The 27,392-nt window shown below is 40.5% G+C and overlaps 2 protein-coding genes across 2 annotated transcripts; both read right to left on the bottom strand.

Moving 5' to 3' along the window:
• Positions 1-1,852: 1,852 nt before the first annotated feature.
• On the bottom strand, positions 1,853-14,794 carry cep76 (centrosomal protein 76). Its single transcript, XM_085422105.1, has 13 exons — positions 14,499-14,794; positions 13,692-13,847; positions 13,370-13,454; positions 13,052-13,276; positions 12,758-12,943; positions 9,775-9,872; positions 9,454-9,582; positions 9,086-9,274; positions 5,037-5,203; positions 4,196-4,355; positions 3,490-3,663; positions 2,950-3,167; positions 1,853-2,360 (listed from the first exon to the last, which is right to left on the bottom strand). The coding sequence occupies exons 1-13, from the start codon at positions 14,559-14,561 to the stop codon at positions 2,222-2,224; spliced, it is 1,989 nt and encodes a 662-aa protein (XP_085278231.1). The 5' UTR covers positions 14,562-14,794; the 3' UTR covers positions 1,853-2,221.
• Positions 14,795-17,112: 2,318 nt separating this feature from the next.
• ptpn2a (protein tyrosine phosphatase non-receptor type 2a) lies at positions 17,113-27,208 on the bottom strand. The gene is made up of 9 exons (XM_085422104.1): positions 26,966-27,208; positions 25,412-25,502; positions 25,217-25,317; positions 24,942-25,040; positions 23,552-23,689; positions 23,115-23,324; positions 20,425-20,589; positions 19,161-19,348; positions 17,113-18,909 (listed from the first exon to the last, which is right to left on the bottom strand). Exons 1-9 carry the CDS (start codon positions 27,020-27,022, stop codon positions 18,717-18,719), a joined length of 1,242 nt encoding a protein of 413 aa, XP_085278230.1. The 5' UTR covers positions 27,023-27,208; the 3' UTR covers positions 17,113-18,716.
• Positions 27,209-27,392: the final 184 nt, after the last annotated feature.

Here is a 27,392-nt window from a genome sequence, read left to right as displayed (position 1 = left end):
TCCTTGTGTTGAACAACTCTGGGGCTAATGCAGAATTGCAAATTAGCTCCCGGAAAAATCGAATTAATTGGCCATCCTCACAGGCTTCTTGTCAAAGTTTGGGCTGATGTGTCAACGATTCCCCTCCACGATTCATCTCCAGAACAGCTCTGCACAGTAGAGGAACACAGCAGGGAGGAGGGGGGCGACCAAAAAAAGAGAAAAACAAATGAGCAAAGCAAAGTACTCCATAACAACAAAACTACCCTCTGCGCATCAATTAATAAAGCACTTCAATTATGGCAAAACTTTCCCGAGTTGACTTCTCCTAACCACACAATAATTCACTCAACCAGGCGCCTGTCACTTCGTCCTCGCTCCAATTTCATAATCAGCTAGTGTCAAACTGAAGGACAGTGTTCGCCTGTGGCTTTTCAACGGCGAACAAGCTGAAATAATGATGTTATTGTGGCTTCTGCTTTTCACAGACGGTATGATTTTGGACATAAATTCAATCAAGTCATTCTTTAAAGTTTTTCTAACAACGTAACCTTTTTTTCTACAGTTATATTTTGTGTCTTTCAACCCCCATATTTTAACTCATAATCTACTCTTATGCATGATCAATGAGACATTTAAACCCGTCTTATTTCTATTCAAAAAACCTACAAAGCATTATGCGTGCAGGGCTGCTGTGGCGGACAGAGAGCTGCAGCTGCTTCCAGTTTGCCAATATTTGTCTTAACGCGCCATCTAGTGCTGATCACAGTTATTACAAGTGCAATACAACAACTTTAATACAAGTTTAAATTTGCCCGTACACTTCTCGCAAAAAGACAAACTGACAGCTTAATTATGTCAGTTTGATTTAATTTAATGACCTTTAACACGAGGTGCTCTCCTTACATACTCGCCTTTAAAACCAGGGCTGTCAAACGTATTTTACTTTGTGGGGCATAAAACCCCAATTTAAACTCAAGTGGACAGGACCAGTAACGCTGCTGCCTAACAACCCATAAAAACAACAACTTTCTTTTATTGTAACAAAGTTTAATTATTAAGCACAGTCAAAATAATAGACCGTCCACTTATAATACTGATGATGAGCAGCCCTGTGATGATTTCAATAAAAATTGCTCAATTTTCCCAGAAAAATGATCATGTACAGCAGTAAATTTTAAGTTTAGCTTTAAGAAATATATTCAGATTACAGATAAAAGTACTGACAGGTATTACCCAGATTTTTAATACATTAATACTTTTTTACAGAAAAAGATCTGCTTATACAGAGAAGATAGAAAATAGTGAAGAAAGGAAATATTATTTTATTTAATGAGGTACTAACAATAAAAAAGCCTCAATTTTTATCATTTAACGCTCTACCTTTTACTGACTTTGGGGTAAAATGCCAGCTCATAGGTAATGTCTGTGTCACTAGGGATACTCTAGGCCACAGTGGACACTCTGGCAGGCTGGTTCTGGCCCCCCAGCCACGTGTTTGGCACCGCTAGACTAGACTAAATCAATAAATTTCTTTCACACCATGGCCATAAATTTCAAACTTTTGACAGTGCTGGATTTTTGTGTTGCTTAAAGATTTTTGGTTTGTTCCAGCAGCGTGGTTTAATCACATACTTTCACATGTAGTCAATATTTTCTATTATCGATATATGACATTGTGTGACAGGTCTATATTAAATGGTGGCAAAACCTTTTTAAACTCAAAGACATGATTTTCTTACATTCATTTGCATCTTTATAATATACTGTACTGTTTCATTTAGTTTAGTTCTTACAATCTTGGAGCAACTGTGGTCATATCATTTCCTCAGTATCTCATTATTTTTGATTAAATGAGATTGGCAGAGCCTTCATTTACAGCAAAGCAGGTAATTCTGTATTATTTAAATCCTTCATGCAACTGCAGTAAAACGAGCCTGTTCGTGTTTGTGACACAGGTTTAAATGTCTTTAATAAAGCATGTAAAAAATGCACAGCAGGATAAACAAAGGTGGGTTTATTTGCAAAAATAAATAATGTAAATGTCTGTACAAATGAGTCCACTACAAAATAAAGGCCCAACCATCAAAGCAGAGCCACAAACATGTCTGTGCAATAGTAGAGCTTAATATCAATTTAGTCTCATTGTGAGTCCCGGTGTGTCCCTGTGGTGTCCTAAAACCCAGTGTGAGGTCAAAGTGCAACACAGGCCGGGGTTTCCTGGGCGCCATCCATCTGCTGGTCAGAGTACAGAACGGTATTTACAGGCAAACATGATCCACACTGCGCACGCGTTCTCGGGATAAACGAACACCCGAACGCGGACAGCCAGCCTCACGTGATCGCCACGACAACACACTATCTCCTCACAGAAGGGGGACCTGCATGAAAAATAAGACATTCAGAGCATGGAACGCAAAATAATGTGTGAGAAAAATATTCAGGGAATAAAACCAGTTTAATATTCTGGATTGTTTGTGACAAAGGGACAAAACTGAAGGCTGAGTGTTTGTGAATGTGCGCAGGTTATCTAGAAACCTGTCTATGACAGAGGCAGGAAGTAACTGCATGACTTTTGAGTCTATTATTTTCGTGATCATATTCGTGTTCTCAGCTCTGGCAGGAGGTATAACATGTGAAACTGTTACAGTATATGTTGTGGAAAAGACAGGGTCTTACAGGGTCACTTTTTATTTCGAGGCTATTTCCCATCATGCTTTAGAGTAGATGGTGTGCGCATCATTTATTACTCAATACTGACACTATTAGAACATAGACATGTGTGCAGCACTTCAGTCTCTTACACCCTCTACAGGAAAGCCACAGGTAAAGATGAGCCTGAAGTACTGTGCAAAAGTTTGGGCTTCGAGGCCACATAATCACTGGCAACCTTTCAAAAGTCATTGAAGTTTTCATACAGCTTTGTTCTCTAGTTGTGATATTTTAACATTTAGTTTAGTTGTATATTACCTGAGGCAGGTGGCAAAGGCCCGACGAGCGTTACAGTGAAGAAAGTGTATAGGGAAGCCTTTGAAAGTGTGCCCGTCTGGCACGGCCCTCCTCACGGCGTCCTGGAACTCCTCGTTGCCGCAGGAGACACCGGTGCAGCGTTCCAGCTCATAGGCTGACAGAGCTGAGGACAGCAGGTAGGACAGGTGGTCGTCCCACACTGTCGCAAGATCCAGGTCCTGGAGGAGAGCACCCCACAGAGTGGATACATTCCTCAGTAACTGTTACATGTTATGCCACTACAGTCAACTACACAGCAAAGGTATGGTTCACTTATATACCAAAGGTGAAATAAGGTTATAATGGTCATCTGGCATTTTTGTTTTCATCTCTTCAACGTAAATATAAGTGATGTTTAAATAACATACATCATGACTTATTCATATTTTGATGTTTCAAAGAATTATCAGTGTTCTCATCTGTCTCAGTGCTCTGATCAGGCCTCTTTCTAGAGTGCAGGTGAGTTTACCACCATCCAACAACTCCATCACTGTGTTTTACCTTCCTATGCTCAGATACCAGGTAGCGCATCTCCAACTCCAGCTGGTTGCTGGCTGCAGCTGGATCCAGAGACGGGGAGCAGAGCGGAGGCAGAGGGGGCAGAGAGGTGGTGGAGCCTGGAGCACAAACAGACTTAAGGGCCTCTTCACTCATTGCTTTCCACCGTGACTGATTCTGAAGAAAATCAGGTAGGGGGAAGAAAAAGAGGCATTTAGCTGATAATCTCATTCACACAGACCCACTACATTGTCCACTGGGTGCTTTGCTTTAGGCCAGCGTGACAGAATGGGAGTTGCTGATGAATGAAACTGTTACAGATTCAATTTCCTTCCCCGCAAACTGGCTCCTGTTCTGTTGATTGAAGATGGCAATCTTCCAGCGAGCTCTGTGCCCACAGGACCCTGCTCCAGGCTACCTTTGCCCTCTGTCTGCCTAAAAATCACCAGTACTTATTTGATTAGGTTTTCTACGTTGGCCAATCTGATATTGCGGCAGGATTTTCATATTGAGGCTCATTTGCCAAATGTGAACCGTTAAGACAACACCTGCCAACGAAACAAATGTGAATAGCGTAATGATATTTCTCTGGCACTCTTTAATCGCTACAGTAATTTTCTTATTAATAAATACAACAATGGAGCATGGAAAGCAATATAATATGGCTATCCTCCAGCCATACCTCCAAAACGGATGTGCATTATATTACCTGGAAGTCAAATACACAGAGCTCCACAGCATCAGAGGGCTGACAGTTGGCAAGGAAGGTCTGGTGGTTGAAGACACATCCCACAGTTTGGTACGGGTAGGAAGGTTTAGGCTGGGGAGCCAGAGGTGGAGCATCTGGATCTATAGGACGGTGGAGGTATCTGATCACACACAAGAAATGCAAAGAAAAGTATTACGAAATGAAACAAAACACTAATATTACTCAGTGAGAAATGTCTATGGTCTGTTCTCTTTTTTTAATTTTAGGCAGCTTCCTTGACCTTCTCATATTTAAGATGTACATGATTCTTAAATAACGTAAAATAAATGTGACAAATTGTTCATATGTCCTTGTCCTTCATATATCCTTTAATTCACATCATATTAAGCTCAGATATTCAAACTAATGAAAAACATGCTCCATTAGGCCAGTGCTTCATGGTGAGGAAGAGCTTAAGAAACACTAAAATGTAATCAATTGTTCCTTGGCTCAAAGGCTGGCCCCCAACTTTCATAGAAATCCACTCATGGGATTCCAAGAGATCCTGCTGACTAACGCACAAAGACCGTTTAATGAAGTAAGTGAGGCAAACACAAAAAGCTCACTGTAACTCAGACTGTGTCTGGTTTTAGTTAAAGGGGATACCGAGAAGAGAAGATAACCTTTTCCTTTTTTATAACAGAGTGGTATCCTCTCCAAAGTAACTAATTTCATTTCCTGATAATTAATTATGCTGTACTTCCTTTGAGAAAAGTCCTGTTTAAATCTGACCCTCAAAGGTCTCGTGAAAGGGGGTGAGTTACTTTACTTATTTGTTAACTATATTAACAAAAAAACAGACCTGTGCGCTGTCAGGCTTTCCCAGAAAGTGATGCTCCCGTCAGTACCACGGGTCAGGACCCAGGCATGTGGCACTCCTTTGGCTTTGGTGCCCACACACACGTATGCATCCATGCCAAAACCCAGCTGGAGGCTGCACAGCAGGGTGGCGTGATCCTCACAGTCCCCCTGTGGAGGACAGAGGGTTATGCTGGGATCTGTTGGGTAGTTTAAAGTGAACTAAATATCTTCATCACATTAGTGCGTTGTTTGTTGTGTTTTAAGAGAAATGTTCATTTTTGTCTTCTGGTTCAGTTAGGTCATATGTTAATCCTGATGTGACTTCTCAAAACAGAGAGCCTCCAGCACGCTCCCCTCTCAGAAGATCATGAGATGTAGTTGAAATCACAGAAAGCTAGTGAGTGGCTGGAGAATGAACTGCCATGTTCAACAGGGCCTCTGTTTCTATCTCTAAGGCTGCACGACACACAAGTTGAATCTGGAAAGATTTAAGCTTTAATCTCGAAGTATTAAGAACAACATTTTACTGCTTCAAATCTGAGATGTTACAACTGTTTTCTCAGAATATCGTAACATTAATTTTATTCCCAAAAATGTACCTTTACTCTTAAAATATTAAAACCTTTCCCTTTAAAACCTTGCAACCTTTCAGCTTTATTCTCAACATGTTTTAACTATTTTGTCAAACAACCTTAAGACTTGATTTTAAAACATTAAAGCTATAAAAATATTGTGGCTTTAAACCCAAACAATACAAATTTAATTCCAAATCATTGAAGCTTTGATTCCAACATATTATAATATCTAATTCTTCTTAAATAATTCTTCTTGAATCTTTTTGTTTTTATAGAAGAAGAAAATAAATATAGCTCATTTTCTTAAGATTTTTCTGTTTTTGTATTTGTTGCCATTTAAATTTCCCACATGATGCGAGCAGCTGCAGGGAATTTATTGCCATGCAATTTCCTGCTTCGATTTAACGACAAATTCAGCGCCTCTTGTAGTTCCTGTTTCAGGTTAACAGCACATCATGAATCCCTAAGTGATGATGTCAGGATCCACTGACAGAATACTTCAGATTTTTGGGAGATAACTTAGAGAAGAAAAAACAAAGAGGTGGAGCATGTTGGGCATATAGGAGTTGGTAAAAAGGATCATGAAATGCATTTTTGTTTATTTTATTAATCTAAAAGACGTTTCAAATAATTATCTTTTTTATTTAATCCAATCCAAGTCCCACAAACTCCCGTTCATTGAAGCTAATCTCACGAGTGTCTCTGGCAGCCATCTTGATTACAGCCTTGTAAAGTCCTTGTTATGCATTTAAATTCAACTCAGTGACAGCTTGGTTTCTTCATTCCCACCAGCATTTACACTCTGCTGGAATCTCCTACAGCAGAACAAGTGTAGGTGTGGCCTAAACTCACATTGGCTGCATGTGGCTAATTTCATGCTGATATTTAAGCAGACAGAATTCTGTTTTCACACCGACCTTGCCTAATTCCTCATGTCAGTACAAGAGTCTCTTTAAACAAAACACAATATCTTGTTCTCGCTACACTGTTAGCCTTTCTCAGAAGTACCCAATTCAAAGAAGAAGCCTCCTGGAGAGGAAATAAGCTCTGGAGTCATTAAATTGTCCATGACAGTAAGCAACTCTTGTTTCATTCGTACAAGTTTTCCTGTAAAGAAGCCTGGGTTGAGCTGGGGACTGTTGCTGCTGCGTGCTGGCTCGGGCTACGGGCAAGTCAGAATGATAGATGTTCCCCAGAAGTGCTAATATGGACGGCAGCATCGGAACAGGCTGAGCAGGACTGATGAGGCTAAATTAATTTTCCCTCAAATGAAACTCATAAATCACAGCTGACAAGGGCCACTTTGTGAGAGTTGTGTTGTGTCTGTCTTGCCAGCCGCTCACACAGAGAAGAGGCAGGGAACATTTATCCCGTGGTGGTCTGGGAAATTCCCCGCTATCTAGTCGAGAAATGAGAATGCAGCAGTCAGTCAACTGTGCACAAATCCTTCTTTCTCAGAAACCACACAGTCAGCCTTACTCGGAAATGCGGCTAGCGTAAACGTGGCCAAATCAAGCTCTGTGATTGTGGAACAAAACTTTACTTTTAGGGGCCAACGCAACGCAAACCTGTGACTTCACTGAAAATGTACAGTGTAGCCAGAGGAAAATGACTGAGATCACGTGAGGCTAGGTTGTTTGTGTGTGTGTGCGTGTATGTGTGCATGCAACTGTGTTAATTCTATTCACTTGAAAGTGCTCAATCCAGCTCCTTATTTTAATACTTGTATTTTACTTAACTAGCTTCAAATGCCACAAGGTGAAAGTGTCAAAAACATTTGGAACAACACAAATGTTTGTTTGGTTTGGTACTTTTGCTGTCCTTTAGCTTAGCCCACAAGTCCATTAATCTTTTTCCACTTATCATGTCGCCAGTCTAACCCAGAGACAACCACCCAAACAATCACCAATTACCCTAACACCACTAACTAGAAGCCCGAGTCCCCACATAGTTGCAGGGAGAAAATGCAAACTGCACACAGAAAGGATCCATTGATCGTGGATTCAAACTCAGAACTGTCTTGCTGTGGGGCAACAGTGCTAACCACCATACCAAACTCCTAATATACCAAGATATTTTGTAGTGAAGTGAAAAAGTGTGAAAAACAGTGCAAAATTATCCAAGACAATGTCTATGTGCCTTTTTTTTTATCACTGATCATCTCCTTTACTAGAATTTATGCTTCAGTGGGAAATCTAAGCAGCAGCTATGTCGTATCGCCATAACCTGACATCAACTTTCCTAGAAACGCAACTACACATCGGGCTGTCGCAGCCTGACAACTATGATTGGCCTGCTCAGTACTGTTAAATTCTCCTGTACATTTCAAGCTACTTTTTCACTGCACCTCTTGGATTTGTCAGTGAGAAAAATAAAGATCATCACTTCAGTATAAGGACTAATAATCATAGCATCAACAAAGGAACCCACAAATGTCAGCAAATTCCTAAAGGGACGCTGTTGAAACTATGGAAGGGGACGTGAGGGAATAACATGAGGGGCAAATAGATTTACACCAACTACACTGACAACAAAAAAGAGTGAGGACTTGAGAGTGAGATTTGTTTCTACTGGCTGGGACTGCATATGAAATACAGCGAGAGGACAACGCATATAAAACACATAATGCACCTGCACAACATCATCCACTTTGTGGGTTACGTAGAGGTTCCTCGCACAAGCCTAAAATCAGGCCAGTGAGCTCCACTGTTGTTCCCCTTCCTTTTCAGCCAATTGCTTTCTACCTAACATCGTCACAGCAGAGCTATACTGTTTGTTTTTTTAGAGGTCTCAATTTAACAGACAAATGCAGGACATTATCAGCTGGTATATTGTGGATAAAAACCTATGTCCTGCCAAAGATATATGAACTCGTGATTTGCTTCACTGTGCTGAAAAAGAAGTCTGACATTTTGATGCAGAGTTTCTTTCTTTTAACGCATCAGTATGTGATTTACATGAAACAATGCATCCCCTTTTGAAGCATTCATTTGTCATTTTTATCAGCTGAAACACAGTCTGTGTTTGCATCAGCAAGCTCTTGAATAGCAGCCGAGTGATACCATCGTTTGCATGGTGGCGCACTGTTTTTAGATCTAGACTTTGCCTTGGACTTGCTTGAAGATAACTTGGAGTAAACATTAACTAAAGCCCAAAACATAATAGTACAGCTAGAACTTTAGGAACTGTCTCGCTTGACTTGTCGCATCGCATCCCAGGATTTATTTAGTGTTTAATGGCTTTTCTGCTTCATGAGATCTGAGTACAGTCCCAGTGAGTGGCAGATAAATGACAAATTTAATTTAGAAGAAAAAAGTAACATATCAGTTTACTAGAACTTTGGTAACAGATGTAATTATCTGCCATTGTTTTGATCTGTGACAATAAGAGATCTAACAGTACAGAGGATGCACTGTCTTGGAAAATGAATCATTCCTACTTTGAGGCTGCCAAGTGGCCGGGAACCTCTCCTTACCTTCCCTCGACACAGGAAAGCCATTAATGTGCACCACTGCTCCTGCTTGCCTCCTCCTCCCACCACCGGAGCCTTCTCGTGGGCTAGAAGGCTGACGAAGCGGGCCGCCTGCCGAGGGCTCTCCAGGAGGCGGCCCGCCCGGAGGACACGTACATAGGAGCAGACTGGCCTGTTGACGCCATTCTCATCCTGCAGAGTGTGCAGACACACACCCAGAGGAAAGGAAAGGCCAAGAAGGTGACATGAAATATTTGGTGAACTGGTTTTGATGTTAATAGAATGAGCACAGATGCTTCCTTTTAAAAACACAAATCAACCAATAAAGTGATGAAATGCGCGGGGTGGGGGTGTCAATACGATAGACAAACCTGTGCAAAAATCTTGACCAGCTTGGTCTGATTTGACGGACGGATCTCCAGGAACTCCCTCCACCACTGTTTGGCATAAACCAAGAAGAGCCTCTCCTTCTCGGCCGCCCTCTGCCTCTCCAGTGATTGCTAAATGAAAAACACAGTGACATCACTCCCTCACAACGAAGGCTGTGATGTTTCTTTTACAGCCTCTTTATCTCCACTCTGAGGACGACTGATTCTTAAAAAGCATTAATGGGATTCTGTTGTAATGAGTCACTGGTAGTTCACGGAGATTGATTTATGAATAATGAAACAGAGGAATAAATAGATGCTGACCTGTGTGCTGATGATGTCAGCACTCAGAATCTCTGGGAGAGGAGGGTAGAGCTCCAGGCTGACTGTCAAAACACCAGCTGGGACTTTGGATTCACTTCCTGGTGACAAACACACTGTTTACTTAAAGATGTTGCCAGAAAAACAAGCAAAAAGCAAAATTGCCAGGTTTGTAATTTGTAAAGTCAAAGTTTTATCATTAAATGTAAGATTAAACGACCCGTACGTTTCTAAGTACTTATAATTATCCCAGTAGGGAGCAAGATTTCTGTAAAAAAAAAAAAATCAATCAAATTAAATGTTTTAAGAAAAGTAAACTTATGGTGAATATGGTTGCATTATTTCTTGACCTATTGTTTAAATTCTGTTAATGAGTAGAGAGTGTCACTCGGGAGGGGGCTTCAATGGATGAAGAAAGGTGAAGAAAACAGATGTACAAAGAGGAGTTGGGTCTGTAAGGTTTTAAGTTGTATGTGAGACTGAATACTCATGGATGACAAAATGACCGATTGGCTAGGCAGAGAGATCGAGCTGGGAAGCATGTGTAGCAGGTTAGAGTGATTCAAGACAGATTTAGAAATATGCTAACAAGTGAAGAAATGGAGTTGAGAAGACTGAAGGAGTACTTTGAGGAGCAGATGAATGAAGAAAATGAGAGAGAAAGGAGGATGGATGGAGGACAGTGAATCAGGAAGAGCCAAGGATTGGTAAGGAGGATGGGAGGGCAGCTATAAGGGGATGCAGAGTGGAAAGGCAGTTGGTCCAGACACCATACCTGTGGAGGTATGGAGATGTCTAGGAGAAAGTGGACTTTTTAACCAGATTGTTTGACACAAGAACACGGGTGGGGAAGAACAAGGGTGATGTGCAGAGCTGTAGTAACTACAGAGGGATAAAGCTGATGGGGCCATTACCATGAAGATATGGGAAAGAGTTGCTGAAGCTAAGTTAATATAGGTGATGATAGAATGATAGAATAGAATAGAATTCAACTTTATTGTCATTGCACATGCACAGGTACAGGGCAACGAAATGCCCTGTACCTGTGATGATCAGGTGATGATCAGCGAGCATCAGTATGGCCTCATGCAGGGAAAGAGCACTACAGATGTGATGTTATGTTTAAGAGTATCAGACATTACCAATCAAATTTTCTTCAAGTTTTCCAAAGATTTTTGTGTTTCCAGACCTTTCTTCCAGCATGAGTGGTAAACAAATTACACTGGCTTACACATTAGGACAGTACTAATTCTGGAGGGCTTGTGTTCCTGCACAGCAGAGACCTAGTCATAAAATCCATCTAAAGACTCAAATCTTGAAGCATGATTAAATAAATGCAGCATTCAGTTAAAAACACTGTCTTAAAAAGTTACTAAGTGGCAATAGTAACATCAGATTATTATTACTGGAAAACACGGATATCATTACATGAATGCACAACAGACCACGCTTATTCTGTGCAACTGTGCCCCATGAGACGCAGGAATAGGGGGCAGTTTCTAAGTCCCTTTTAAATATTGACCCCATGTAAATCGTGTTTCTGTAGGTGTACCACCACCATTATTCAATTTTAAAATGTGTCATTGTATTGATTTAGCTCTCTGCCACTTTTACACTGTATTATTCTTTTTCCACATCATAGCTCCACCACAGCGAGCCATGAAGTAGTGACTCTGAGAAGTCAGACTGGCAGATCAGTAATTGGGGTGTCTGCAGACATTGAATTTTGAGTCCAAGTCTAAGGGTAATGTATCACAGGAGGAACAACAGAATGTTACCATACTGATATTATGTCCCACCCTTACTATATCCCATGTAATTGGAATTATATAACCTACACTCCATTATAAACTACTCATAAAATTACAAGAACGTTTTAATTAGTATAGCATCAAGTGAGTTCAACCTTCAGGATATTGATGTTGTCAGTTAAGTAGCAGAGGTGATTGTTCATCCGTTTCAGCTGCTTTGATGCTACTGAAATTAACAGGTGCACTGGAGGGGCAGCAGTGAGACAACCCCCAAAATAGGAATCATTTTACAGGTATAATCCACTGACATGTTTTCCCTCCTCATCTTTTTTTGACTGTTTTTCACTGGTTTTGCTTTGGTTAGTGTCAGTGTCACTGCTGATAGCATGAGGTGATACCTGGACCCTACAGAGGTCGCAGTTAGTCCAACTCCTCCACATCAATAACCCCTGCCAGGATTTCTGTGTCTCCCAGCATAGTCTCAAGAGCATGGAGGACATTCCAGGACACAGGCAGTTACTCTAAGACAGCTGGACATCCTTAGATCCTTAACCCATCAGCATGACGGTATCTGCTCCTTTATGCAAGGAGGAACAGGATGAGCACTCCAGAACTACAAAATTATCTTTAGCAGGTCACTAATGGCCCCTGTGTTTTTCACAGATGACAGCAGGTTCACCCTGAGTACATGTGACAGATGCAAAGGGGTTTGGAGAATGATACTACCTGTAACATAATTCGGCACGACTGGTTTGGTGGTCAGTGAGTGACGGTCAGGGGAGGCATATCTTCACAGACCTCTACAGGCTAGGCAACGGAACCCTGAATGCCATCAGATATCAGGATGAAATCACTGGACCCAGTGTCAGACCCCACACTGATACAGTGGGTCATGGATTCCGCCTGGTGCAACACAATGCCCAGCCTCATGGGGTGAGAGTATGGAGGCTGGAGGACGAAGGAATTTATACCACTGACTGGCCCCTCTGCTCAACTAAATCCAATAGAGCACCTCACCCCAGAGCACTGCCGCATCATTTTTTCACTTTTACTGTGGGAGTGTCTTTGAATTCAGCACTTTGTAGGTTGATAATTTTCATTTCCAACCAACACATTAACAGGTCTATACAGCTAGATATCCAGCATGATTTTTTGACTTCTGCTTGTGTTTTTCAAAAATAAAATCAAAAGAACCCTTCATAAGAAACTCTTTGTGCAGAGAGTTTGTTGCTCACCAACTCCCATCAGCTCTACAGCAAAGCAGGTCTTGCTACTGGGCGAGCTTAGAACAGTCCTCCAGTCCAGGAAGTAGGATGAGACAAGCATTGTTTCACTGGAGGTGTCTGTTTTTATCAGCACAAAGTGCACTGGGTCACACATTGACAGCATGGAGGTCGCATCTGCCATCTTACCACTTTCCCCTGGAATACAAAAATTGTAAAATGATACTCTGTACATAGATGGTTTATTAAGTAATACAATAAGAACAGTATTTGTGAGTGACACAAACAGTGGGGGTTAACACACACCTATACCGTCTCTGTGGATTTCTAACAGGAAGCCCTCCTTGAGGTCAGGTTCACAGGCACAGGGCACTGGCTTTGATCGAAACCTCTGGTTGCGGAAGTGCAGGTAGAGTGTGAAGGTAGAACACACCTGACCAGGTAAGGGATCCGGCTCCTGGAGATGCTCCAAAAAGGCTTTGCCTCCAAGCACCTGGAGATACAGACATCGCCTTGATGGGTCGATATTGGCTGAGAAGAGAAAAGCAGAAGAGGAATAATATTATACAAAACAGTCTATGCATCACATTATTATTTGCTTGGTTTGCAAATAATGTTTCTTACTTTTTTTCAGATGAGTGATATCTTTATCGACAAAGTGAGCAGCAGGTTTTGTAGGCGATCCTGTTTCTGCTTCTGTGCCGGCTTCCTACCACGCCAAAACGACATGACAGAACAGTCAGAAAAGATGGGACAGAACTGACACACTGTATTACAGATATGTTTAATCCATACTGAAGGCAAACTTTGAAAGTAAAACGTAGCTATCAAGGGGATCAATACATTGTAAATGTTCGATTTTTGAATGGATGGAATGAAAAATACTTCTAAAATAAAAACCAATCTGGAAAATAGGTCTGAAACTGCATCCAAAAAGCTGGGCAACCTGAGTAAAGTGAAGATCTTTCATCATATCATCTATGATGCCTCTGCGCTGCAGAGCACGCAGGAAATCTGCCTCAGACAGAGACCGACGTGCAGGACCTTGATCATCCCTCACAGTCTCAGCCAGCACCTCTCGGATCTTCCCATGGATATCCATCTGACAAACAGAAGAACAAAATTCCTTCACCTACTTAAAAAATGTGTTTGTGCTTTCTCAACATCCTCTAAAAACAGTCCTTTCCATTTAAACTCTGACTTTGGGAAGTGTGAATATGAAGGCAAACCCATCAGGAAATGTTTTATATCAGTAGACCTATAAGTACCGTCTATTCCGTGCATTATTGATGCGAAATCTTTTCTCATTCATTACTTTTTTCCATTTACTTTTTTAAAATCAATTTTTCAATCAAATTAGCAATAAATGTACGATCGAAAATATAGGATCGAAATTGGTCTTGTGTGCTGTGTGAATTTGTACTTTATCTGCTTATAGAGGCTTGACAGGTAGCTCATATTGGCTGGAAAACAGCAGCAGTTCCCTACGGTGCTTCAAATAATGCTGTCTAAAGAGATGGTGCAGCCAATCTTACCAACTAGGTGATAATATGAGATTTCTCTGTGATGTGCAAATGCAAGGAAATAGCCATTTGTGACATTAAAAAAATATATATATTTGCCCACTATAAACAGCTAGCTTCCCCCGTTCATGAAAAATACCCGTGTATTTGTATGCTGCTTAAGGACTTCAGCATTCAACTGTACATTGTGTACAACACGAATTGCCATAAAATCTATATAGTTTTCTCACCTTGAGCAGATGGTTGTGAATGATTTGCTTCAGCTCGGAAGCTTTCTCTGGAGGCAGCGACATTATTGCTATTATTTGTGCTTTTTAGGCTAAGCTAACTAGCCAGGCTTAGACATGGGTAGTGGTAGAAACATTAAATAACGCCGTTTCTTCTTATATGAGCTATAATGGAACCTTGTATGCATTCGCCATTTTTCGCAGAAATTTTCTTTTCTGACAGCAACAACTACCAGTTTAAACAGTGGCGGAAAAGCGAGCGGGAAGGTTTCTCCGCTGATGCCCGACACCATACTCCGGAAAAAATCAATACCTCGACAATTTTGCTCTAAAGTTACAGGATTTGTAAGAATCGACATATAAACCACGATATAAGTATTTTTGGTGGTATATTTATTGTAGTTTTAGTTCATTTTTGCTCACCAATTATTCCCAATTTTATTCAGGGATATTTTTACGTACCCCAATCGCATCACGAATTGCGACGACATGAGAAAGACCCTTGAATTGTAGTTTAAATTATAGCTACTATTTCTTATGTGTAGCTTTTTTGTATGTGGTATCGCTTTCTTACCAAGACAAGACATAAATGGATCAAAGTATGTATATCGTGTATATTCGGTGTGCATAACCTGCTTTGGACAAAGGAATAAACATTTAAATGCAACTTTGTAAGATTAAACGACCCGTACGTTTCTAAGTACTTATAATTATCCCAGTAGGGAGCAAAATCTCTGTAAAAAAAAAAAATCAATCAAATTAAATGTTTTAAGAAAAGTAAACTTATGGTGAATATGGTTGCATTATTTCTTGACCTATTGTTTAAATTCTGTTAATGAGTAGAGAGTGTCACTCGGGAGGGGGCTTCAATGGATGAAGAAAGGTGAAGAAAACAGATGTACAAAGAGGAGTTGGGTCTGTAAGGTTTTAAGTTGTATGTGAGACTGAATACTCATGGATGACAAAACGACTGACTGGCTAGGCAGAGAGATCGAGCTGGGAAGCATGTATAGCAGGTTAGAGTGATTCAAGACAGATTTAGAAATATGCTAACAAGTGAAGAAATGGAGTTGAGAAGACTGAAGGAGTACTTTGAGGAACAGGTGAATGAAGAAAATGAGAGAGAAAGGAGGATGGATGGAGGACAGTGAATCAGGAAGAGCCAAGGATTGGTAAGGAGGATGGGAGGGCAGCTATAAGGGGATGCAGAGTGGAAAGGCAGTTGGTCCAGACACCATACCTGTGGAGGTATGGAGATGTCTAGGAGAAAGTGGACTTTTTAACCAGATTGTTTGACACAAGAACACGGGTGGGGAAGAACAAGGGTGATGTGCAGAGCTGTAGTAACTACAGAGGGATAAAGCTGATGGGGCCATTACCATGAAGATATGGGAAAGAGTTGCTGAAGCTAAGTTAATATAGGTGATGATCAGTGAGCATCAGTATGGCCTCATGCAGGGAAAGAGCACTATAGATGTGATGAATGATTACTCTTAAACGTAATTAAGAGTAATCATTGAGAAGTATAGAGGTCAGGAGCTTCACTGTGCCTTTGTGGATCCAGAGAAACAGCGTCAAGAGAGGAACTGTGGTACTGTATGAGGAAGTCAAGAGGGCCAGAGAAGTGTGTGTGTAGTGCAGGACATGTATGAGGACAATGAGACAGTGGTGATGCATGCAGTAGGAGTTACAAACGATCAAGGATCTGCTCTGTGCCCCTTCTTGTTTGCAGTAGCGATAGGCATATATTGACAGTTGAGGTCAGGCAGGAGTCTACACGGATTATGTTTGCAGATGACACTGATCTGTAGTGTGATTGGGAAGCAGGTGGACCAGAGCCCATAGAGGTAGTGGTATGCACTGTAGAGGATTAAAGTCAGCAAGAGTAACACAAAATACAAGTGTGAATGAGAGGGAAACAGGTGGAAAGATGACCGTACCGTAGTAGAGAGTGAAAATACAGTGCAGAAGAGAGGTGAGGAACAGAGTGCAGGCAGGGTAGAAGATAAATGTCATCAGGGGTGAAAGGACAGCAACAAAACTGAAAGTGAGGTTTACATATCGTCTCTTTGAGATGGTGACACAGACAAAAAGGAAGCTAGAGCGGAAGATCTCCGAGGAGGTTCATGGGTGTACGGAAGGAGGCGATGCAGAGGATTGGTGTGACAGAGCAGGATGCTAGACGGTGTGAGACGGACGCAGATGATTCGCTGTGGCGACCTCTAAAACGCCCAGAATTAGGAGGAGCTGTACGATATAACGACAAAAGAGATCAAGCCAACATCATATAGACAAGCTGAAATAAGTGCAAAGGCACAAAATACATTCAACACAAACCACACACAGTCCCAGACAAGAGAAAATGAAATTACTACAGCAGTCAATGTGAGCATGGCCTCTTCTTGAAATATTGAATCAATTCCTGGAATCCACAGTGAGAGGTCTCCAGTCTGTCTGCATTGATTTAGCTCATGGTCAGAATGAAATTATGAGTAACAGCACAGAAAGTGGGTGGGGTGGGAAGAGCTGTGGGTAAGCTGCTTTACGGATACAGAATTAAAGAACAGGCAAGCAAATTTTTGTTTATAAAAAAAAGAAAAAGAAAAAAAAAAGAATATTTTATTTTTTATGAAGTATTTAATGTTTTTGTTGTGGTTTTGTCATTTTTCTCATCAAAAGTCTTCTGTCATGTTCCACACTGCAGCTCAACAGTGTACAAAACTCCCCTGAAAACTGTACACAGAAAATAAATGAATGGAATGTTACACTATATTATTGTTAAATAAGAAAATAACAATAATAATAAAATAAAAGCCATGTTCTACTGTAGCCAATCAAAAATTTCACTTCAGGAGTCGATACATGCAAATGACACATTCAATGTTCAATCAACTCAGACGCATGTTACTGTACACCACCTCTAATCTGGTCATTGCAGTGCAAACATGTTACTCACATTACGTGCGACACGACAATTTTCTGTACTGATCGCACATACCAAAAAAAAAAAAAAAACATTCTGGGAGCGCACTTTTTTTTCCTCCTTTCCGTATTTAACACATTTCAAGGCACATTAAAAGCTTTTTCAACCACCCCACAAGGACATCGCTCTCTTCTAAATTTAATCCAAGGTGCTCTCCTTCAGCTTCTAAATTGCACTATTGTAGCTTTGGATTGGTCCCAGTCAATTGAAAACCGAATCGGCAATCATGTGGGTTCAAAACACGGACAGAATGTAGAACGGTACTAGCATCATTTTGTAATACAGGTGTCAGTTATGACAGAGAGATTCAACAGAATATACATTTGACATGAGGGGAGTATGCGAGGGTTCATCATCAGGAGCTTGTCTGACTGTTATCTTCCTAAAAACAGGCTTTGGTTTCTTAAAATAAACAACAACAAAAAACAAAAACAGCGTGATCACCTGAACAAACACAGACCAACCCATCCAGTGGGTAAATAACTTGCTAAGGGGCAACGTTTATGATCCATGTGGCAGCTAACAAAGGCAGGCAAAAAAAAAAAAAAAAAAAAAAAAAAGTGTGCACATAACAGAAAATAACCACTCTAGCAGAGTCTGAAACATTGGCAAGGAAGTGTCCACTCACACAAAAATATTCTTCTGGCCGTGTTGAGATGCCCTGCTAAATGTGAATGGAAGAACAAGTGGTGGTCTGGAAAACCGCAGAATGCATGCATTTCATTATATTACATTAAAACTAAAGAAAAGTAAAATCCTACAGCTGAATCTTGGCTCTGGAGTTTTCCTACAAGTCTACAGTAGGATGAACAAGTCAACACAAGTCATTCTGAAATGCAAAATGTAAAACGTGTTGATCGACACATATCTGACTATTACAAATAAAGAATGTAAAAATAAACCTGTCACTATATATTTCTCTTTGTACTGCACCTTTAGTAAGTTTCTGCAAAGCCATTTTTGCTATGATACAGTACATTCATGAGCAGTGACAAGAAGGAAAGGAAATTAAATCATCGTGCTGGCACCGAGATCCTGAGATGTTACTATTTTTTTGTTTCGATCTTACATGAAAAATATACAGACGCTTGTTTGATCTAGCGCTCCCGCATTTTGACCTTGAGAAATAAATACCCTCAATTCTGCACATATTACTGTCTAAGTCTACGTCGAGAAGAAGTACCTAATCTCAGGTACCGGTGCAAAATAAGAGTCCGTTTTAAGTGACCCGCAGTGCTTCACTGGGAATACATCCAGTACAGCAGGCTTATGGCCAAGACAGCCCCGGCGCCGGCGCCGACATTGAACAGGATGGGTCTCCAGTACTGCCACTTCTCCTGTTTCCTCTCAGACTCTGTCAGTCTCTGTTTCATTTGTTGGACCCTCTGTGCTGTGCTGGCAATCCTTTCCTCACGGTGTCGCTTTCGGACCCTGAAATAAGACAGAGAGTACAGCAGTCCAACAATAAACAACAGGGTAATACTCACTTTAATCCCCACAAATTGTGTCACTGCTGTACCAAAGCTTTACTACAAAGATGAACAAATAAAAGGGTGAAACCTGATTTCTTTCTTTTCTATGTGCTCAAAAAGATAAACTGAATCTCAGCGCATGGATGGGAACAAGTCAGCAGATTTCAACGCTTAATTTTTAATCTGCCAAACTTCAGTTCTGTTACTTACTGCCCAGAATTGTCTGCCTTATTGTGATCTTGGGCATCTGGCTCTCCTGCAAGCCTGTCTCCTGAGGGGGCCTGAGACTCTAGGTGGGGTCCGTTGGGTCTGCTGTCGTTAAGGTGAGGTCTAGGTGGAGGTGGTGGAGGGGGTAGATCTGGCTCCAGGTCATCTCTGGACAGCTGTGTCAGCTTGTTCTAACAAAGAGGATGACATGCAGAGACAACCAAGAAGGAAAATTTCAGTGTACTGTCAGCTTATGACAGAGAGGAAGAGAATAGTGATCCTTTTCCAAAATAAAAGCTTAAATTCCTGATTTTTAAATATGTTGGCTCACATTCTCATCATTTAGTTTGCAAGTGGCAAAACTAAAATTCTGGTAAAGAAAGGGCACCTGCAAGACGCAAATGATCAAAGAGCGTCTGTATAGTCATTACATAACAAGTGTGAGGATCTAGTTAGTTTGTCAAGTGAGTCGGCCATTATTTTGACAGTTACCTTATAAATTAAAGAGGCCCTATTCATTGTTATGGGAAAGCACCCACACACACACCACTTTAATTAGACACTTTCTGATGGCTCTGAAGAAAAACTCCAAAAAAATGAAATGGAATTAGGAAGTTTGTAACATTTAAAATTACTGCTGGCAGGGCTTGAAACTCTGGTAATCACTTCATTTTATTGTGAGGTTGTGTTTTATACGGTCTGCGTCAAAGGCAATTTTGTGTTGATGCAGCAAGAGAACATTTAGACAGGATTTTTGCAGGTTTCAGCATGTACAGTTGAAAACTTAAGACTTTAATGCCTTAAAGAATGCAATTCAAGACCCGTTTCCAAGCTAACCAGACCGTGAAAGGATGGTAGAAAACCAAGAGAGCCCACATGTCACCTTAAACTTTACTATTATGTTTATTTTCACTTCTCTGGAGTAAAACAGAATGATTCTAATATACTTGTATACAAGCCAATGTTTCTCAACGTAAGTGCTGCATATCATTTAAAATTTCTCATTTCCCTTTAATGCTTTCAAATGATTAGCTTCACTTTCCCAGAAAATGTCAAAGAAACATTCAAAAATCAGTCATCGCCACCTCTTTTAGCGTCTGATGCCGGCTTTTGAGCGAAACTGAAAGCAAAACTTGAAACCACAACAATGCCTCCGTCTTTTATTGGAGTAACACTGCTCTTCGGGTGGTTACTGAAAGTCAGATAACAAATTACAAAAGCTTATTTAGAACCAGACTTACAAGCTTTCAATCATTCTTGTGACTACCTGTGTTTCTGAGTTGTCTGTCAGGATGAGCTTGGCTCCCTCAATGACAGCCATGTATGAAAAGCGGAGCTGGTCAGGGGTCTGGATCAGGCCCATGCGGTATTCCCTCATGCCAAGTAGCACCTTTTGTATGTCCATTGATGACCGGTTTTTCCTCTTCTCCATCTGCAAAAACAGATTTTCCCATTTATGGAATAACCGCTTAATAGAGAATCACATCAGGTGCACAGGATATCACACCTTTGTTTTCCTTTAGGAAGTCATGAGCTGTAATATTGAGAAGTTTCAAAAGATGTATTACATTTGAGAAAAATCGAGGTAATCTGTGAGAGAGTGGTTTGATTTAAGGTGCATGTCCAAACAACTTACCAACCTGTCTCAGAGTCTAATGCTGCTTAAGATGTGAGTGCTGGGAAGAAATATGTTTTAGCTGTTCCAAATCGTAACTCATAAACTGCGTATTTAACAGGTGAGTTAAATACACAGCAGAGCAAAACTATGTGTACAAAATCTGTTTTTATTTATGGGAGCTTTTACCACGTACATTAACTAGCAGAAATTTCAGGCTCTTTAAACCTGTGCTTTCCAGCTGACTAGGAAGTGAGAACAGAAAGAGTTCCCACTAGAATTCACTTGTTTTTTTTGTGCGTTGTGTCTCCTACATTGTAACAGCTTTACACTTTAGGGTTTCTAATTAATATCTGACATAGAATAAATGTGATAATTTCCTAACATACAATGGGTATATAAAAAGCCTGTATAGAATGGTCAATTTGACCAGTAAAAATATCGCAAGCAGGGACAGATTCACTTTCCTCTGGCATGATTCTATCCGCAGTATGAAGGTGTTGATGGTAACATGGCACTGAGGTGTGCACAGGTCACCCATACTTTCTAAATGTTCAGGAACCTTTGAGGTGGGGCTCGGAGCATTGAAAGCTGATTGATGTTTTCTTACAGCACCATTGTTGTACAACTTTTAAAAGCCACAAGAGCAAAGAGGCTGTTTTTGCTTGTTGCTTTATTAGGAAGGAGCGGGACAAAACATCTGACAGATAGCCTTGTTTGTTTATGCACAGGGTGACATTCAAAGGTTATTTGAGGTGATGGGCCAGAAGACTAATTTTTTTTAAAATTTTCTATTTGGGGTTTAAAAAGCAGTGCAAGGCTCTGAAGGAATTCTTGCTCAAGTTTCCAAAACCTATCCCAAAACCAGCCCCCATAAAACTTTTCTCCAGAAGGCTGAAGGTGTTGAATTTGAAGCAGGAGCTACTTTCATGAGCAGCATCCTCTTAGTCCATGATTCCTTAAACTGACTTCACTGTGGATAGTGATGCTGGTGTTCCAGCAATTTCCAGTTCATGGCAGTTCTTGGAAAAGTTGTGACAAATCCAAGCAACTTGATCTTACATATAACTGTTTGAACCGATAATCTTAAAATTGGCAATTTTTTGGCTCAAAAGGACCTTCCCAATTTGTCTAAATCTACAATTCTCCTTCTTAGAGCTTTACTGAGTTCCCCTAAATTTCCCATTGTTCTGGTCAGTCCAATGAGTGCTGCCAAACAATTAATTTTAATCACCCCAAAGAGAAACTGCCAGTTGTCTGCAATCCTGATCACTAAGAAGAAGTCTATAACCCTTGGCCTTGTAGAGTTTAAACATATTACAGAATCTTTAGGACTAGTAGATTTGTGCGTATGAATACCTTTGACCCTATGCAGATTAGAGAATTCTTCCATGTCTTAATACAATACTGTAATCCTGGTAACTCTATGTGCATTCTAGCCACCTTTCTTTCTCCTTGCTCCTTTTAGGCTAGACTTTATTAATATAGCACTTATCCAGTCTTACTGACCAAAGCACTTAAAAGTGCATATACATTCATGCAGCACTTTTAATATTGCACTACTGCACAGGGCTTTTCCTATCACACTCACACATCACGGATTTGTAGTGGTGTTGCTTTCTGCCTGTGTTAGTTTATCATTCTGGGCTGACTTATGAAGGTGATAATGCCCTGCAGGTGATAACCTGCTTGTCCATCTTTAGGTAATTGAAATCAGATAATGGACAGACATCCTGCATATGCTGAGTTTGATTCATAGAAGACGCTGAAGATCTCCTTCTGATCAACCCACTACTTACTTTTGGTGTAGTGTTGAACAATAATGAAAGACCTACAGCACTTAAGGTCTGGTTAACCTAACAGCTGGCCAAAAAAAAAAAAAATAAATCATTTTAACAAGGCCGACAGACAAGTCAAACAGCCACAGGAAATTTGCAAAACTTTCTAGTGAAATAAGATTCATCTTTTTTTTTGCTTTTAGAGCTTTAAAACTCATCAAGACATGATAAGAATTGGGAATTTAGTTCCATATAGTTGCAGACACATGTGGAATTGTGGTAATTTAGGAGTTATTCCTGAGAAACCTGATTTCCCAAGAAATAATCAGTTAAGGGCCTCTTCTCTGCTCCAGTTAAAATATTCCAGACTTTACACACTCACGCTGAATACCTACACGTCAACACTGCTCTGTAAGCACGTTATCAGCACACAAGTACAATCAGAGCATGAACGCCTCATCTTACCATCATCAGACTGTAGTCATTGTAATGAGAACCTCTTGCGAAAGAATTCTCTTTAACAGTGGCAGACTTTCAGTGACATTTCCCCACTCCCCTTCTCACCAAAACTAGACAGGTATCCACCAAGGCAAAGGTCCCTGAGCGACCAATCCCAGCGCTGCAGTGCACCACTGAGGGCCCATGCTCCGGGTCCAGCGAGCCAGACTCCCGAACCTTGAAGAGGAAGTTGAGGAAGGAGGCAGGGGATTCTGGAACACCGAAGTCAGGCCATGTGGTGTAGTGAAAGTGATAGATCTCTCTCGACTCCTCTGTCTGTGGTAGGCATAATGTTTGGTCAAGACTGGAGCATTGTATAGACACAGTTCTGCATGACTTAGCTGATTTGTCACTAGGAAAACATTACACACTCTGAAATCACAGTCTTTTTTCAGCTACATGCTATTATACTTAAATGGTAAGAGACTGGTTAAGCAGTGCTTAAAACCATGCTGAAACTCAAGAGAGATGCTATTAACCAATAGGCACCCTTGCATACTCACCTTTGTATTTTGTAGTTCCAGCAATCTGATTGTGAAATAGGATTGGTCCTCCTCTGACAGTAGCCTCACAACAAACCCTGTGTCTGTGAAAGACATCTGTAGCTCCTCGGTGGTAGGCCAGTATTGCGCGCACTTTTCCTGTTGAGACAAATACATTCAGTTACTCATGGATAGGCTGTCATGTGCCTCGAGCCATTTGAAGAACTTCTGACTTAAATACTGAGAACAGTTGCACATATGTACACCATTCCTCGGATTCGGAAAATCAACCGTGTGCAAAGAGAACAACTAATTACGTTCTTGTACACCGAAGTACCTGACAGCTTGTTTCCAGTTTCCATTGGTTGTTCTTGGCACCAAGGCCATGATAGTTAGCTACACTAAACTCAACTAAAAACCAAAGTGTGGAGAGAGAGAGAGAGAGAGAAAACAACTCTTTACTGAAACTTTAAAAAAAAAAAAAAAAAAAAAAAAAAAAAAAAAGGACAATGAAACACACAACAATAAAACCTCACTGAAAATGAAACCTTTTTAGAGAGTAAAACCTAAACTGAAATATGAAAACCAAATACAAGTGAAACGAAAAATCAAAAAACACATTCAAAACTAAATGCAAAAAGAAACTAAGTAATCATTAACTTTCCTGGAACTGTGGTTAAAGTTTCAAATAAATGGAAACAACAGAACTGAAACTTTACATACAGTACAACTTAAAACATGACCACAGAGCTTAAGACAATCTTGTGAAACACAGAGTTCTGATGAAGTATAACACCACAAAGGAAGAAAAAGACATTTTAAACTAGACTTTTTTTTTTTTAATGTAAGGAAATTCATTTTTTCCATTGTCAAGTAAAGGAATTTGAGTCATGATAGCTGCCCAAAATATCTCAATTAGGCTTTGATCCATAACGAATTTAAACATGTGCAGCTCTTCAGTATCTCAATTCATTTTTTCAAAATTGTGGCATTCTTTGCATCTCAATCTGTCTGTCAGCATGGTTACACCTACCACGGTGAATTTCATGAAACGTGGTGAAGAGATGGCACATGCATGAAAAACAAGCCAATTAAATTTTATAGTAGATCTGATCATCTTTTTGAAAACTCCAAAACAGGGCTGAAATCCTTTCTAGTCTACCAGATAAAAGTGGGTACACTAGAAAGAAAACACAATAAAACGTATCTTGGATTCTATTTCATCTTGTAAAATGCACAGAATTTTAGCATCAGTGGAAATAGGAATGACAAAGACAATTGATCTCAAACCTTTTGGGATGAGCAAATGTATCTACATCTATTAATAAAGATATGTCTCCTCAAACTTTCAAACCTAAACAGCAGGGGGACTTCAGAACATAATAATTAGAAGGTGTTGCAGTGTACTCACAGATCCTTTTTCAATCACTCTGTTGAGCATTATAACAGCTTTGCAACTCTGTTCCCAAATCATCAGCCAGAAATGGCCGCATGTATTCCTCAAGGGGCCCTGTCAAAGCAAAAGTAGAAAATCCACATAAACAAATAACATCCAGAGATCATGAACAACTACCAAAATGCCAAACTCAAATCCTGTGTATTTTCCTTTGAGTGGCACGCAGATGTGTTCAACAGATATCCGTGCAGACAGTTCAGTGTACACTGCTTGTCCTACAATCTACATACCTGAGAAAGAATGTAAGCTCTTTGGGCTTCTTCCACATCGACTAAACTTGCATTGATGTAGTCATTTTCAGAGTTTTCAAGTTTTACCCGACTGTGATCGTCTGAAACCAAGCAAGAGATCACAGAGCAATTATGACGACGTCATTCTCGGCAGCACATATCGTCACTGAGAGCCTTAACTGTCGTAACACTCACATGGGCTGACATCTCTGTAGCGGTTCAGATTCCGATTCACTGGAAGCTTTGCCACTTTGTAGGAATATTCACTGGCTTGGTTACGGATCTCCTGTTGCAGATGAGAAACCAAACAGGAACTCAGAAGGATCGCTTTGACAGCGACAGGAAACTGTGACACAACCTGTTCAATTCATGTGCATCCAGTTTTACTGGAGTGGTGACCAGCAATGACATTAAAAGAAAAACCATACAGAGATCAAAGGTCCTCAATCCTTTGTACTCAATTAATCACAACTGGTCTGCTTTGTTTTCATTGTCATTTGTCAAACTTAATCTACTGCAATGCCTCAGGCTGTTGTTTTCCTTTTACAACACAGTCTGCATGGGCAAGGCCAAAGGGCGAGCACAGTTCTATTATTATTTCATTCTGGGGAACAGAAGCAGTTTTACTGGAGACAAGAAAAGAATAAAAGAGAATAAAAATTATTTTTGACACTCCCAAGAATACTGTCGTGAGCAGGGGCGTGTCCCCTCACTGCCACTGAGCTACAGCACCATGGATAAGACTAGTGGCAAAAGTAATTTTTAGTGGTACACAAAGTACAGTTTCAGTGCATAGATGTACTAAGACATGATGCTGTATTCTTGGTCTGCATATTTGACTTCCTTAAACCTCCCCATTTATTCAAGCTTGGGACTTGTATTAGAAATGAACTGAGAGATAAACCAATAACATATGGAACTGAAAAGCACCATTATGTACAATGAGCACTATTGGTTTAAATATATTATCATGCTAACGACATTATCCTTAAAATGGGTAAGAAATTAAATTAAGTATTAGTATTCTCATTTCTGTTTAATCCCACTTTAATTCTCAGTAGGACTGGGAGCCTGACGTTAGCATGGAAGAAATTTGATCTTTTATGAAATTACTTATCATGCACTTTTTATATATACCCCCCCCCCCCCCCGCTCCCTGTCAAAAAAAGTTTTAAAAGGGTTTTTTAAAAACATTTTCTAAAAATGTATAAAGTGTGCACGTTCATTTCTTCTTAATTTATTAACACTGATGTGTAAAAACAAAACAAAAACAGTTCTAGTTACATGGTATCTTTGTAGTTCGCAGCTGCACATTACAGGGTCATAGCCAAAGTTTAACCGGAACAGAGATATTATAAACGAAATGCTGTGCTGCGTGGTAAAACACAACACGCTTTTCTGTGGAAGTCCTGATGAGTTCTCAGAAACTGCGGCTGACGTCTGCTAGCGTCAGCCAGCATTAGCTAACCGAAGTGAAGATCGAGCCGATGCACGTTTTCCAGCTACGGAAGTCAGCTAGCGCGAAATGCTAGTTACTCATTCGTCTTTACCAATTGCACTCCAATATGTATAAAGAACCTGGAAGTCATGTCGCGAAGTGTAGAAATTTACACAATTAAAAGCGTGGACGAAAAGTGACCAAAATCTCTAAGTGGTGTCTAACTTGATAGCTATCAAATTAGCTAGCTAAGTTAGTTAGCAACCGATCGTCATAGAAACAAGAGAGGCCCGGTCAGTGTCCCGACTTACATTGTAAAGGTTTTGCCATCTCCCCGACGAATCAATGTCTTGAAATTCTTGCTCCATTGTGTTGTAGTTAGTGAACCCAGACACTTGCCGGAATAATCTCAGAGTGTTTTCAGCACCGTTCACCAACTTACTCCTTTCTGTCAGCCATCTAAACAGCGGTGTGTGTAACCCTAGGAATCCCTGCGGGGAGTCTGCTGCTCCGGCACAATACTGCTTGCTTGCTGCCTGCCTGCACGTTGACTGACCCGGGTTGCCAGATATGCGTTCATCACAGCCTTCCGCAAACACACACACACACACACACACACACACACACACACACACACACACACACACACACACACACACAAACAAATCCTCTGGACACTAAACTACAAAAATCTGATATTAACATTAATATAAAATAAAAAACACAAGAAAGGATACT

This window comes from Rhamphochromis longiceps, linkage group LG11, assembly GCF_057381845.1.
Source record: "Rhamphochromis longiceps isolate RC_006_pf linkage group LG11, R_longiceps_female_GT1.1, whole genome shotgun sequence".
NCBI lineage: Eukaryota > Metazoa > Chordata > Actinopteri > Cichliformes > Cichlidae > Rhamphochromis > Rhamphochromis longiceps.
This window is presented reverse-complemented; position numbering and strand designations above follow the sequence as displayed.

Excerpts from the sequence above, each read along its gene's own strand:
- ptpn2a (XM_085422104.1), bottom strand. The coding sequence starts at position 27,022 with ATGGAGCAAGAATTTCAAGACATTGATTCGTCGGGGAGATGGCAAAAC. Across the intron at positions 25,041-25,216 it reads GAGCTTACATTCTTTCTCAG|GGCCCCTTGAGGAATACATG; the intron begins GTATGTAGATTG and ends TTGCTTTGACAG. Across the intron at positions 20,590-23,114 it reads TGGATACCTGTCTAGTTTTG|ATGGAGAAGAGGAAAAACCG; the intron begins GTGAGAAGGGGA and ends CTGTTTTTGCAG.
- cep76 (XM_085422105.1), bottom strand. The coding sequence starts at position 14,561 with ATGTCGCTGCCTCCAGAGAAAGCTTCCGAGCTGAAGCAAATCATTCAC. Across the intron at positions 4,356-5,036 it reads GAAAGCCTGACAGCGCACAG|ATACCTCCACCGTCCTATAG; the intron begins GTCTGTTTTTTT and ends GTGTGTGATCAG. Across the intron at positions 2,361-2,949 it reads GCCTTTGCCACCTGCCTCAG|GTCCCCCTTCTGTGAGGAGA; the intron begins GTAATATACAAC and ends TTTTTCATGCAG.